This window comes from Cyprinus carpio, chromosome B7, assembly GCF_018340385.1.
Source record: "Cyprinus carpio isolate SPL01 chromosome B7, ASM1834038v1, whole genome shotgun sequence".
Classification (NCBI taxonomy): Eukaryota; Metazoa; Chordata; class Actinopteri; order Cypriniformes; family Cyprinidae; genus Cyprinus; species Cyprinus carpio.
Window position 1 is genome coordinate 40,014,795 of NC_056603.1, and position 16,116 is coordinate 40,030,910.

Here is a 16,116-nt window from a genome sequence, read left to right on the forward strand (position 1 = left end):
AATGCAGACTGCATGCTTAGATGCTTGATCTTATACACCTATGGCAGTGGGTCTAACTGAAATACCTGAATTCAATAATTAAGAGGTGTGTTCCAATACGTTTGTCCATATAGTGTGTATATATAGTCAAAAGAGCCAGGAAAGGAATGGGCAGAAAAAGCAGGAAAGCACAGAGGGAATTCAGCATGAAACACGGCTGTAGCACAGAGACGTGATACATAAGGTCTATCAAACTCATCTTGTCTTTTATTAAATGTCTCTCTATAATCCTGCACCATCACCCTTACAGTGCAAAGTTTTTTCAGATGGAGTACTCTCTTTCTTTTTCTCTCTGTGTCTGTCTCTCCCGTCTCTTTAGCCGTCTGCTCGGATTAAAATGACATCCCCCTTGAGTCTTAGGAAATGCCACATGAAGCATATCCTAACAAACCTGATGTGCAGATTGAGGTGTGGTGGGGGAGGGATGGATGTGCCCTTCAGCAAAAATGAATTTTCCAATTGCAGTTAGTTCTTCCATGAATAAATAAACAAATGAATAATTGAGAGGGCAACATAAATAAATAACATCACAAACATTTCACAGGCACTCATAAGTTCGGAAGATAACTGGGGCTGAATGCTAATGATAAAAACAGTACATGAAGCAGAATCCAATGCATTATTCACTCGCCCGCTCGCTCTGAAAAAAGTCAAACTAAATTAATAAATATGAAAAAGAAAATCTCTCAAAGAACTCAAAACACCCAGTCAGCACTGAAGTGACAGGTTTGTCCTATTTATAACACACAAGGACACTCTGCCAAACAAATAACTGACCAGTCAGAGATGTATAAATAAACTAGAACAGCTTCTTGTTCAATTGACAGGTTATGAAAAAGTTTGGGCGTCAGGTCCATCTTTATTCTTCTGAGTGTGTGAGTGAGAGCGGATGGACTGGACGGTCTGCGTCCTTGATCCTGCCCGCATTCAGCCCACAGAGACCTTTAAATGCAGTCTTCTAGAGTTATATATGTAGTACCTGAGCTACATCTTAGTACCAAAATAAACAAGTAAATGCTGATCTGATCAAGGTGAAAGCTCGGCTTCTGTTTCTACCACAGATACTTAATGGAGGCTAAACGGCAAAACCCTTGGCTTACAGCATGATTGACAGTTTTATCAATTTATCTGTTAATGACATTTTTTTTTTTTAACTGTGAATTCATTTACCTAAAATGGAGCTAGCATATTTTTATGGTAAAGTTCTGGCAACCACAGCTGCTAGTATTTTACTGTAAATGTCAAAGATTTTGTTTTTGTTTTACAGTGCTACAAATGATTATCTATTTCAAATAAATGCTTCTGAATTTCCTATTTAAAAAAAATAATCATATCACACGTTCCAAACATTTTGAGCACTGTTCTCAACACTGTTAAGAAATGTTTCTTGAGCAGCAAATCGGCATATTAGAATGATTTCTAAAGGATCTTGTTACACTGAAGACTGGAGTAATGATGCTGGAAATTCAGCTTTGCATCACAGGAATAAATTACATTTGAAATTATATTCAAATAGAAAACAGTTCTTTTTAACTGAAAACAGTTCTTTTTAACTGAAATACAGTTCCATAAAAGCGGCTTTGGTGAGCATTACAGACTTGATGCTAAAAATGGTGTAGGTGGCTGTATTTTCAAAGTGTATGTCACAGATACGTGTCAAAAGGTGAGCAAAATGATTGACAGGTAATCCTCACCTCCTCTTGTGCAGCGGTCAGATTCTCCTGAGCGGCCCGCAGGTCTGCCGTCAGTCTCAGAACTGTCTCATCTCTACTGGACACCTACGGCACACACAGCTTTTACTCTACATGAACCCTTACCAGACACTATCAAAGATAGCTAAGTAAGTGGTGCGGTGTACCTCGTCACGCTCTGTGAGCCGCCTGCAGTCTTTCTGCTGGATGTCACAGTTCAGCTCAGCTGCTCTGGAGCCCAGGAGATCCCTCTGATGTTCTGCTTCCTGTAGCTCACGCTGCAGCCTGGAGACTGTGGACTGTTCTTCCACCAGCTGTCCAAACACATACACAGAAACAGAGATGCAAAGTTTGTTAATATAGGTCAAGTTGCATCATGCCGGTCAGTGGATGTGTTTATAGATGTGCAGATCATGGAGGCTGGAGAGGGTGTAGCAGGTGGTGTATTGATGCGGATCAGTCTTAAACTCAGTCCATCTCTGATCTAGACCTGCTTGCTGCTTTTCTTTCAAAACACATTACACTGCACTCGTTTATTCCAATTGAGCAGCAGACTACTGGATAAACAATCAATACAGCTGGAGCAAAACTGATAAAAGCAAAACACGAAAAGGCACGGTGGTGAAAACAATTACATTTTAGAAATTTTGAGGTACTCTCGCATTAAAAATGGCCTAAACTACTTGTTTCAACATAGGAAAGAAAACACTTGTCAGGCTGATCATGGGGTTATTAACACCGGTTTGCTTCCGTCAAATCTTAGCAATGGCAAAGTGGTCATCAGTTATGGTTAACATCTATTTACCAATGACTACCTTACAGAAAATCAAGGACTGGATGACTGTTGTGCATTTGATATTCATGTGCCAAGATGATTAGATGCCCCTCCACAATTTTCAGATTCCTACGCCCTTATGAAAAGGTATAAACTCTGCATCAAAACCTAGAGAGATGCCTATAATATCGATTTGAAATATTGATAACAAATAGATTCCTACGCCCTTATGAAAAGGTATAAACTCTGCATCAAAACCTAGAGAGATGCCCACCTCAAATATATATATATATATATAGATATATATATATATATATATATATATATATATATATACACACTGTATGTATATACACACACATTTCTTATTAAAAAGAAAAATTAACACTTTTTGTTCAGCCAGGTTGCACAAATCAGACAAAAAGTGACAGTGCAGACACTCTCTTGCAAAAGACCTTTGACCTTTCTACTCATCAAATAATGATGAAAAATAAAAGTAAATCATAGTTTCTGAAAAAAAAAAAAAAAAAAAAAAAAATTCAAAATTGATAATAATCAGAAATGTTTCTTAAGCAGCAAATCTGCATATTAGAATGATTTCTGAAGGATCATGTGACACACACAATCGGAGTTATGATGTTGAAAATTCAGCTTTGGGTATTACTTTATTTTAAAGTATTCCTTATTACGTGTTACATGCACGTACTATAATAATAACAGCAATAAATTATGCATAATTACATGCAAGTAACCCTAAGTCAAACCCTAACCATCCGACAGACCCTGAGCAGGCGTCAGTTAAAAACAGCAGGGTTCAATCTAATCAAAACAAAGAAAGGAAAACAAACAAAAATCATCTTCTGTTTCTATATAAAGACAGTACTGGAATATGAAGTTCCATCATTTCTGTGCTCTATGCATCCTGGAAGCAGGGCAAATTGCCGATTTAAGGAAATGGTTCAATTTTTAGGGAGCGAGCAGCAGCCTATCTCACATTGAATGGCAAATTGGATAACGTGGGCCAAAACCACTTTGTCTGTTATTATTGGAAATGATTGTGGATTACACATAATTATCTGCTAAAGTACAATTCCCCCCTTTATTCCAAACACAATGATCCAACTTCAAATAAAACATGATTCTAGCATCTTTCTGTAAGTGGATGTAGGATATAAAGCAGAGAATAGATGGTCTAATCAAATTACCTACAGTAACCATAAAGGAAGACACAACACAACACAAATTGAAGTAGCAGGGGTCCTTGAAATATTTTGTAAGAATTTGGGCTGAAACAGTTTTAAGGGTTGGTATTTAGGGTCATGTATAGGACACAAGCGATCTTTAATTTATTTTTAATTTATTAATTTTTTTTTTTTTAATGTTAGAAAACATAGTCTTAACCCAGTTTATTGGTCATTGACAGTAAGTATCCAATTTGTGTGTTTATTTCCTCCAAAATGATATTATCGGAAATGATAATGGTGCCATTTTCAAAAACTTGCACTTTGAAACCCGTTATCAAAAATATTAGTTTTCAGTCCCCAAAATGACGTTGTCATGTAAACGAACAGGCAAAACGCATAAAAAGTTTCCCGTTTTTGGCTGAAAATGTTGTTGTGTAAATGGCCCCTAAATGTATGAGTGTGAGTAGAAGTGTGTGTGGAGGGAAGGGGCGGAGCACAGAAAAATCATTTCCTGTACTGGTCTCATCTCCTATACTGTTGATTGCACACTAGTGTGGAGCTCATCTTAATTGGCCCCCAGTGTGCTGATGTGTGAATGAGGAAAGGTCATGGGGTCAAAGTCGGGAGACCTGTTGACCTCTAGCCATCCACACGCACCCTGTTCTTCCTCATTTATCTCCTTCCAGTCTTTCCACCAGTCCTGATCACAGCTCTTCACTTCCCTCCATTCTTTATGTCTTTATATCTATAACCTCCCTGTCTCGTCTTCTTCATTTTCCTTCTTACATTTTTTCCTAGTATCTTAACAGGTTAAAGCATGCAATTAATTAAATATGTTTAACACCCTTCTATTTATATATATATTTAATATAAAATAATAACTGCTTCATTCTGTTTGTATATTTTCAAACTGTTTAGACTAATCACACACGCATATTAACAGAAGTTCTATTAAATATGTGATCAACTGACTCTAATTTTGACCTTTGACCCAGTAATTCTAGTGTTTTGTCCTCTGTCCTCACCGCAGTATGGAGTTTATCCACATGATCCTGCAGGCTGCGGTTCTTCTCCTGCTGTATTTCCAGGCTGTCCTGGGCCTGCTGGAGCTGTGTGTGTGTGTGCTGGAGGCTCTCTGAGATGGAGTACCAGCGCTCTTTCCATTCCTTAAGCTCTTTCTCCTTCTGGTCAAATCCAGCCCTTTCCAGCTCTTTCTGCAGCTGTGCGATCAGCTCTTCTTGATGCCTGACCTACGCAACACATGTAAAGGACGCTTCACACATGCATGTACAGTGGCCACAAAACATATTTGGACAATTTAGCCAAATGCATAAATGCTATTGGATTAGATATGAAAATATCAAACCAAGTGCCATTTATTTTAACCCTATTAAGGATGCTGTATCATATTTGAAATACACATTTCTAACGCCTACAAATTATTAACATGATCAAAATACTCCACCTTCAGGTTGTGGTACACTTGTTTTTTTGTTTTTGTTTTTGCTGTGAAATGTTTTGAAATTTAATTTTTATGAAGTAAATATAAGAATAATTTTTATTGTTAGAAATATTTTAATATAAACACTTGACTGAAGCAACTTAGGTTTACTTGATTATCCATACATTATTATTATTTTTATTATTTATTATTATTATTTAAATAGTGTAAAATATGAGTATCAAACATGATACATCTGGCTTTTGATGAACAATGAATGTTTATTTTTTTAATTATCATTTGACTAAGACATTATTGGGAGATATCGAGTGACAGCTCATATTTATATGAATTTGATATCAGAATATCTTCTTTCATTCTTTGGCCATATGTAAATGCTGTAAGTGCTGAGACATTGAGCCATGGTGCTCAAGTGGGAAACTCAAGTTTGAATCTAGCTTGCAACATTTCCATTTTCCATATCGGCCATCATTTTCTGTCCTAACTCTCACTGTGCACACACATAAAAGTAGCAAGAAAGCCAATAAACTGAGCTGAAGATATTTCAAGACCATATACAGCATGGCCATCACAGCTTTAGTCACAAATATATATGCAGAAGCCTTAGCCTGAATCCTCATTAAGACATTCTATATTTACATAAACAAAACATCTAGAATCTTTAATGAGTTTTCCCAGACATCATCTCAAAGAGCTGTGTTTTTGTATGAACCGATGGACCCCTGTGGTGAAAGGTTCAGCGCATAAAAGTCCATGCGAATGAAATGAGCCTAAGTAAGTGTGAACATATACTGTGGCGGGCACCTCGGTGGACCCCTCTATTAATCAAGCTGTCTGCACTCTGTTTGGAAAGTAATCTTGTCCGAGGAGCAGAGGAAAACACAGTGCTAAATGGCAGTTGGCTACACTTTGAAGCAGCTGCTTTACAGAGGTCTCAAAGCTCATGGAGGCCAGACCGTAAAAACAAGAGCATCTGAGCACTCGCCCTCAGGTTGCCCTCACCCAAACATGGGTCCAGCCTACCAAAAGCCAAAAGTATGCTTCTCTTGTCTGCATTTTCTCCAACTCCACTGTCTGTGACATTCACAGTCTGTCCGACTTGTGCGTGGACAGCAACACAAGTGATTTTAGTGATTAAAAAGAAAGCTTCACTAGATGGGCCAAATGCATCCACATCAGTGCTCAACGTCAATGGGGTAAAATAAACAGTGTATGCTGTTCTGTGTCAGCTGCACCTTATGTTTTCTATGTTGTTTAACCTTTGATCTGAACGAAAACAACGTATCCGTGTGGCGCAGCTGACAGAGAACAGCATACGCTGTTAAGGTTTAGTGGATACTCTCCAAAATGGCGCTAGGGTGCACAAAACGCCCGGGGCCCAACCCCTCCATCTGATGTTAGAGGACGCGGAGGAGACAAATTGTTGAATAAAGTCGTTATTTTTGTTTTCTATGCATACAAAAAGTATTCTCGTAGCTTTGTAAATTTACGGTTGAACCCCTGATGTGATTTTACCAATCCTCTTGCTACGTTTCTGGACGATGATCATGTTAATTACATTGCTGTCTATGGGAGGTGACCCAATTCCGATTTTTTCCTCTCATGTGGCACAGATCGGATATGACCGGTGAACGTGTAAGCAGGAAAAAAACGCATGGATTCCGATTTTCTCAGATCGGATTCAGGCCTCATTCATAAGTGGAAATAAATCGGATATGAATTGGATACGTGCATTTGCGCGTGCCATGTAAGCAGACAAATCGGATATTCCCCAGTAAATGTGAGTCGTACGTCATTTCCCCACAAAAAGTGACGTCAACTCTGGTGGACACCACCAACTGAGATCACATGACTTATTATAGGCGCGATGGAGGATGGAAGCATACACACAGTGGAGCAATGCGGAGGTTTCATGTCTTTTAACTGGAAAAGTCCTCTTTTTTCTTCTCCGCCGTACGAGACCCAATGTTTTGCATGGATGATTTTTTTTGTTGACTTTTTCAAAATAGCCCCATGTGACTCCCTTCAAAATATTGTGGAAAGCAAAACACTGTATAATTTTATTTGCATCTGCATCCATTGTATTTCAGTCCTTTTCTGGGTCAGAACGTCTACATTTGGTAGATTCAGCAGTGTATAGTGTAAATGCAAAAATCGGATATGGGTCACTTTTAAAAGATGATGTAAGCGGGTCATCAAAAAAATTGGATATAGTCAGAAAATCGTAAATGCAGCCTTAGTGAGGTAAGTGAACTATTTAAATGACAATAAACTATTTCATATTATTATATATAATATTATATTATTATTTTTATTTAGTCAGTATTCTTATTTATATATTTTATTAGTACTGTTACTATCAAGAAGCCACAAAACATTGTTGGGGGGGTCATGAGAAAAACTGTGTAATAATATAATATGATATGATATGATATGATATGATATGATATGATATGATATGTTATATGATATGATATGATATAATATAATATAATTCTTCTATCTAAAGATATCATATATTTTATTCTACTGACAGCCATAGTTTTATGTTGCTTTTTGGGTCTGTATATCTAACAGCAGTAAAATAAATACACAAAGAAAAAAAAAACACACACACACACACACACACACACACACACACACACTCTCACACACACACACACACACACACACACACACACATCAATAATAATAACAACAACAACAACAAAACAGCATCAACTATATATATATATATATATATATATATATATATATATATGTGCCTTTATATTTTAGGGAGAGAGACCTTCTTGACTAGTTGTTTTAGAAAATTTGTCATTTTGCAGCTTTTCAATAGTGTCATGTTGAGCGGTGACTGGCATCAACTGTACCTCCTGATGCTGAGATCAGGCCCCTGCAGCACATTAATATTAGATTTTATTTTAGGGCCAGTCATAATATTAGATGTTGTTTTGATCACTGGCGATTGTGTAGGCGTGCGTGTGGGGTCTCGGTGTTAAGTGTCTAACACGTGCGGCTGCAGCTCTAATTCAAACTATGGCAAGGTTATGACTGGCACTTAACTGTGGTATGGAAAACATTGCTTAGAAGCTAATAGGCAGTGGATTGTTGAGAGACCTTGTCCTTGAGTTGCTCTTCTCTCAGTCGTTCCAGCTCCTCCGCCTTTACACAATCCTGCAGCAAGAGAGAGGGAGATATGAAGAGAACAGAGAGGTGCTGAGGGATGAATGTGTAAGAACAACAGGAAAAGAAAATAAAGGAAATGCACAGTCCTTCAGTGTCCTAGAGAAGATGCTCTACCTGATCATTTCTCCAGAGGTAAACTACAGGAGACTGCAACAATGGATTCTTGTTATATTGTGTGCATTGACTGATATCCTCTATTTTTCTTATTCTTTTGTAGTGGAAAACAAAAGCAAGGTCTCATGCAAGGTGTGAGCGTTAATCACAAGCATTGAAACACACACTGCACTTGATTTTCTGGGCATGTTTTATAAAACATGTTGTGATGATTGGTTTAGCAGATATATAAATAGCAGACAGAAAAATATAAACCCAAAACTAAGATACACAATGAAGCAATGAAACATGTCAAAGCAGAAGACTGTCTTTATCTAGGCTACAGAGCAAACTGGAACTACAGCAAAACACAACATAACAGAAAGCTACCATAAACAGTTTTCTTATAGATTTGTGCTGTTGATTGTAGCAGACAGTGTACGATCCTGACAATATTGAATACATTTTGAATGTTTTTACATTGTCAAGTGCTGCATTGTATCTAGAGTGTACAAAACAACACAAAACACTTACATGCAAACAAACAAATAAAAAAGCCTTGAGATATCAATACTTAATTGTATCAATTAAACAAAGAAGCATCCCAATTTGGGGTGTTAAAAATCATCAGTTCGTTGTAATGCACAATTACTGTACCTTAATTTTGGTTGTGAAGGGAATGCCTGGTGTATTATTTGTTGCCAATATTCCACGACAATGATAAAAAAAATTCTCCTTTCGAAATAATTTGACTATGACAGAAATCCAAAACCGAGATATAGCTTTGATTGGATTCAATACATTACTGGAAGCAAACGGAGAATGAAAGTTTATTAACAGGTGCTTGTAATGACGCTGCGTTCCTGCTTTCACGTTCCCAAAACTAGATTTGATTGGATTAATTTAATTCTCTCAGAAAAAAAGGAAAAAAAAGGATCAAAGCTGTCAAATGTAGACTTTAGGTACTAATTAGTGCTGTCAAATTATTAATTGCATCCAAAATAAAAGTTGTTGTTTATATAATATATGTGCTGTGTAAATGTATCATGTATAAATACACACACATGCATGTATACATTTCTGAAAAACATGTTATGTAGATATATTAAATTAAAAATTAAAAATTAAATTTATGCATTTAGCAGATGCTTTTATCCAAAGCAACTTACAGTGCATTCAGGCTATCAATTTTTACCTATCATGTGTTTCCGGGGATCGAACCCCCAACCTTGCGCTTGTTAACGCAATGCTCTACCACTTGAGCTACAGAAACACATATTAAATAGATTTATATATAATATAGATTATATTTATATAAATATAGATGTTTGTAAATATTGCATGTAAACATTTTCAAAATATATACTCTATGTGTGTGAATTTATATATACATAATAAATATACAGTACACACACATATATTATGTAAACAAAAACGTTTAATTTGGATGTGATTAATCGCGATAAACTAAGTACTTGTAATTAGATGATATTACTTCTTACATATATGTTCATAATTAGATTACAGTTACTATTTAGAGATTACATGATTACATATTATTCACACAACGGCAGTAAATTATTCATAATTTGATTTGCCCTCATTTTTTCCCCTTAAAGTTTCCTTTCTAAAATTCTACCGCTTTTAGTACATTCATGAACCCCAGTTTGGGAAACCCTGGTCTAATGTAATGTTTAATACACTTCATGATGTTGATAACAAATAATGTAATGTATTTGGGGCAAAAGTAAAATAAAAGTAATTAATACGTAGTCAGTATACATTACCTAATATGTGTAATCCAACAGATTACATTACAAACTATTATTTCCGTCATGTCATTCCTAATTGGTAACAGACTACAATTTGTAAGTAATCTACCTGGCACTGCTACTACAGTATGTACCATTTAGGTGTAAATAAGGTATGAAATACCTTTTTAGCTTTTGTACCTTAGGGTACAGCACAGGTGACAGCTTTGTATGGTGTGGAGATACAGATGAGAAACAGTACTACTTAGTATGATCCCTGAGCTTTCTCTTAACCTGTGCATTAACCTCACCAGTGCTGTGGCACTTAAAATTAAAGGTCCATTACCAAAAGCAGCAGATGTTCAGAGCTCAGGAGAGCTGAAGAAGAGTATGTGAATAATAGCAATGTGTAAAAGTGGAAAACTGTTCTATTTTATTGTGCTGGGTATAATATGCTGTTGTGTCCTGAACTTTGAGCACCATCAAGAGTACAGCAAGAGGCTGGAGACGAATAAGGGTCAGACGTGTCAAGGTTTTCAGAGACCCAGCAGACCTAATCATCAGGGAGCCTTTTACTTTTAAAAAGAAAAAAAAATTGGCAGATAAAGAAGTGGGAACTTAAAGCTCACTGGGACCGGAGGTACATCCTTACGTTTTCGCGTGGCACATGTAAAAGTGTACCCCAAAGTGCATGTACAGGAGGCTAATAAACAGGATTTGCTGACCTCTCTCTCCTTTTCAAGCAGTGCCAGCGTCTTGTCAACCTCTCTTTGGAGTTCATCAATCTGCAGAACTTTCAGTCGATGCTCTTCTTCCTACACACACACACACACACACACACACACACACACACGCACACACGGACAAAGGCAACTGAAGGTGAGACGCACAGGGAGGAAAGACTTAAAAGTGTCAAGCGGATGCCTTTGCATAATGCATATCACACCTTTGAGATGATCCATTAGCAGGTTGTGGTGTGGGAGCTGCTAAATAAGCTGACTTGACTCCACAGAAAAGACACAATATCATCTCTTCCTTTCTTTTTGAGTGGACAGTGGATGAACAATCAAAGCCCGGTGGGTTTAGATTAGCCCGAGTGGGGCCTAGTCATGAGGAGACCTTTAACCCCCGCCCCCCGTTTGCTCCTTCTACCCAGACATTGATTTATAATTTTAATATCTCTAATTTCCACCGCCGCGGCGCTTTCCAAATGTCATTTTCCAATTTGTGTCAAACCGCGTGACCATTTTTCTTAATACGGCTTATGACAATCTCAGCGGCAGAGCGGATATGCAATTCAGATGGAGTGTCGTACAGACATGGACGTAGCCACCGTCGCCTGTTTGTGTGTTTATCTTAATCAATGGCTCAACGTTTTGGGAGGGGGTCGCAGACTAAGAAGCAGCCTGTTTATGATGGGGGGATTGGGTTTGCTGGGCAAAATGGCTGCAGGGGACCAAAATAATAATTCGGCCGTAAATCTGGTAATTACGTTTACCGTAATAAAAGTTATGATGGCAGTAATGATAATCTATTAAAATATGCATCAACATTAAGGGCTAGAAATGGAATGTGGGATGGGCTTGTGGTCGTTATATGAATATTTATTATAATTAAAACAGTGCCTCCCCCTTTTGACTCTTTTCACAGACTGTGATGACGCTTTTCCATGCTTATTAACCTCGTAAATCTAGCAACTTCTATATTTTCCTTATTAAAAAAATGAATGTACATTTATAACACTATACTTTGTGTTATATAACACTGGTATTAAATTACAGATAACTAGTTAAAGTGTTTTTAACACAACGTCTGAGGAAATGATTATGCAATCTTATCCAAAATATAATTCTTGTGGTTGTGAATGTAAAATCTGGTCAATTTGTTGTCAGTATTCCACTTATATTCCATTCCACTTGTGTCTTCAGCACACACACACACACACACACACACACACACACACACACACACACACACACACACACACACACACACACACACACACACACACAGTGTATATATAAAGTAGCATAAATTCAAATTTCAGTAAAGAATTAATCAAATGAAACCATGACCAAAGCTCAGATTAAATGCTGCATTATATCACTGACTAAACAAAAAAACAAAAAATGTTATTCTTATTATTTTTAAGCTTCCAGTCTATGGCAGTGTTTTTGATATTGATAATAGTCATCAATCTTTCATGACCCCCAGAATATTTAGTTGTATGAATATGTAAACAGCAAAGATATGAAAAGAAAGAACAGAGCCTGTTATTAAACAAACAAACCAAAAACAAAACATTTTCTTAAGTTCATTCTTTTTTTATCCACAGTTAAATGTGGGTAAGTTCCATCAAAAAAAAAAAAAAACCCTTATATGGTGTTGAATGTTTGGCCATCATGTTAGCTTACTTGTCCATGAAGAACTTCTATCTACTCATTTTCTTCTTTGCGTGTTTTTGGATCTGGAGATGCTGTACTATTTCATAAGTTCTTTAACAGCGCCCTCTACCACATAACAGTGAAAACTGTGATTGCTGGAATAATTCTTCAATGACTGGGAAGCACCGTGTCTTAAATTACTGAAGATTTCGTCAACGGCAGGAAAATAATTAATTCGGCTTATTACGATCTCAGCACCAGAATGGATATACAGTGTAGATGGAGTGTCGCAAAGCCAAGAATGTAGCTGTCATGGCCTGTTTGTGGGTTTGTCTGTCTTTATCAACAGCTCAACGAGGCAAATTTGACATCTTTTTTTCTTCAATATTTTGTCATAGAAAAGTCATAGAAATACCATGGTCGATTTTATCTTTTGGTACTGGAGCAAATGGGAACACAAACATTATTTCTATTATAGTTTCCATTCACCACTATAGTAGTTTACCCAACTATACAACTTCCACTTCTGAGAAATGTGAAAAGGCTCATGGGAAGAAAGGTTTGGCGGCAGTACCCTGAGGTTGGCGCGGTGGAGCTCCTCTCTGACTCCATTGAGCTGCTCTTGAAGGAAGGATCTCTCTTTCTTCCACTCCTCTTCTCTCGCTTTCAGCTCCTCTTGTGCCCCCCGGAGCCGACACCATTCCTGTAGGCACACACACATACATTATGGGTCATACAAAAGTTTAAAAGCGAAGGAAATGGATTCTATGATCCCTCATTTTGGCCAAATTCAAAGGCCCCTTACAGTACAGCCCCTTAGCTAACAGTAGAACAGTTCACCTCTTCTGACCTTTACCTTCAGCCTTCATCCGGCTATTGACCCACGGCGAGCGACGCTCTGAGTCTTGCTTCTCGGTCGAAAAAAGAAAGGCAAAAAATAAAAGGAACAAGTTGTCGGAAATGAAATTTCAATTCATCCAGTCCCTTTATACACTGGTGCAAGAGCTGGCGAGGAGAGCAGGGGGATCCTGGGGCGCTGTAAAGGGGGGGTAAACGATGACGATTCTCGGGGCCCATGACTAAGAGGGGGCCCAGAGAAGCCCCCAATAAAATTGTGGTGCTAAAAAAAAAATTGATAGTAAAAATTATTAACTTTAAATTATTCTATTTGCTGTTTCCTGGTGTCAAAAAAAATTTATTTGTTTAGGAAACACAAACGTCCGTGGGCCCCCTCTCCCCCTCTCGATTATCATAAAATGGTTCAGTCCGCCCAAATTGTATCCAGTAACCAAGGCAACACAAACAGCTTGACTTCATTTATAGCGCCGCCAGATTCAACTTGACAGAGGATGTGAAAATGCCTCAAAATCTGGAAGTCAAAAACGGAAAGAGAAAAAAAAAATAAGAGAAGTGAAGTGAAATGTTACCCCAATATTTCACACGAAGAGGTGGGTTTGTAAGTAGGCCTAAATTGTTAGTGGACCGCCCGTGACAATGATCGTAGCCTACGGCACTTTTTTCTGTGCGTACGCACGCTTTGTACATGAGGCCCTAGGTCTCTACGGTAGCATTTTTCGATAAGTTAGCACGTTTCGATAGAGCAGGGTGCAGCGGGGTGCACGGCTTTGCCTCAAATGCAGCCGGTGTCGGCATCTTTGTACGAGGCGGCGCCCACTTTCAGCACCCTGCTGCGGTCCACGCTGTTGCACCTGTCTTGCAAGCAGTCTAACTTCATGAACTCTGATAAAAATCCTCTGCCAGCTACTGTACAAACTACTATCAGCTGTTTGTGAGGTTTTCATTGCATCTCTTGAAGATGATGTGGAGTTGTATTACTACAATGTCCCCTATATTGTCAAATACAGCATGATTCATCTCTGCCAACCATCTTCACATGATACTTTCACATTATCTGATCCAGACCGTCGTCAAAAAAAACTCAATTTAAACAGCGCAAAATGACTGCCTGTGGACGTTATAGGTAGAAATGATTATATTTCTGTTTTTATTCACACAATAAATATTTAAACTAGTTAAATGAAAATTCATGTAGTTTTAGGAAAAGTCAGGGAACACCAAGGCTTTGTGATTTATTTAGACAAAGTTATTGACTATGTAAATTTCAAAACGGTCAAAATGATGCCTTGTTCATTCTAGTGTTAAAGATAATTACCATAAGTTTAAATGTTGCGGTATAAATATAAATACATTCATTGTATTAAGAGTGCTCAGTGTTTCCGTTACATTTCAACTGTCATGTTAAAAATATTAGGTTAGATTAGATTAACTTTATTGTCATTGCCAGTGTACAGTACAAATATGTACAGTACATTCATACAAATATAAATATATGTGAATACACTATATGACACATGTAAAGCTATGAGCAGTATATACATTATACAGTACTGAAGTAGTGCAGTATTACAGAGGACAAATTACGGGGGTGTGGACATGGGATGGAGTTCAATTGTCTGATTGACTTAAATATATGAGAATGATAGTCAAAATACCATAAAAGCGCATGATTTTATGTAAATTAATATGAAAAAACTCTCAGCTGTGTTGGGGGCCCTGTCAAGATTCTTTTCATGGGGCCCAAAATCCTTAGCAGCACCCCTGGGGGGATCAATAGTGTTTAGACAGCAGAGCAGATTTTCTAAGAGCCGAATCAATAGGAAGGAGAGAGGGAAAAATACCTCGGCTTTTCTTTGGGTGTTGCAGTAAATACGAACAAATCAGTGGCCTTAGGCTAAATGGATTGACCAGCCGTTTCCGACTCCTGTGCTGTAAATAAAGATCTATTGGGAAAGCTGTGCCCGGGTCCCTGAGAGGGTGAAGAGACGGCCACTGTGCTGAAGCGCTCTCACACACACCTGCACTTAACCTGGAAACACGCAGTGACGCTGACACACTCAGGAATCGCCCTCAGACGTGACATCATCGTGACATCATTAATCATGTGCTGCAGTGATCCCAGCAAAACACTTACTGATGTTTTTTTAACCTTGGGTCCCAGGGCTCTTTTATTAAAACTAACAGAGTTATATATGAAGATCAGATAAAAAATTACTTTATCATGCCTTTATTATTAACTTTTGCTATTTTTCAAAGGCCTTGACCTTTGAATGTACAGGCTTGTTTTACCCATGTCCCAGATCCAGACTATCCATCTTCAACTATGAAAATCCATCATAAAAATATGAGGTTGTGGCATCATTTTCAGCATGAACAATTACTCACTCGTTTCACCATGACTGCTTTTTTTCCCAAAGAGACGACATGCTAGAGATAGGCAATAGAAGGCAATAAGTAATAATATTAAAGCTAAACAAACAAACAAGGTTAATTAAGGTAAGTAATATATATATATATATATATATATATTTTTATTTATTTATTTATTTTTTTTTTTCTTCATTATTTCCAGTCCAGCTGCTATTTTGTCAAATTATGCAAAAATACTATTATTTAATTGTGAACAATGAAATGAGCCCAGATGAGCAAGATAGAGGGTTTTCATTTTAAATTTGGTGGGAATTTGAAAC

At 37.5% G+C, this 16,116-nt stretch overlaps 1 protein-coding gene across 2 annotated transcripts in view; it reads right to left on the bottom strand.

Annotated features, from left to right (window-relative positions):
• Window positions 1-16,116, bottom strand: part of LOC109053859 (trichohyalin-like) — a 227,183-nt gene that overhangs the window by 41,507 nt on the left and 169,560 nt on the right. For both annotated transcript variants that reach the window (XM_042728648.1, XM_042728646.1), the window contains exons 9-14: window positions 13,143-13,271; window positions 10,910-10,999; window positions 8,272-8,328; window positions 4,715-4,939; window positions 1,898-2,044; window positions 1,734-1,817 (exon numbers count right to left, since the gene is read on the bottom strand). In XM_042728648.1, the coding sequence (XP_042584582.1) occupies window positions 1,734-1,817; window positions 1,898-2,044; window positions 4,715-4,939; window positions 8,272-8,328; window positions 10,910-10,999; window positions 13,143-13,271 (732 nt within the window). The remainder of the gene's footprint in view (window positions 1-1,733; window positions 1,818-1,897; window positions 2,045-4,714; window positions 4,940-8,271; window positions 8,329-10,909; window positions 11,000-13,142; window positions 13,272-16,116) is intronic.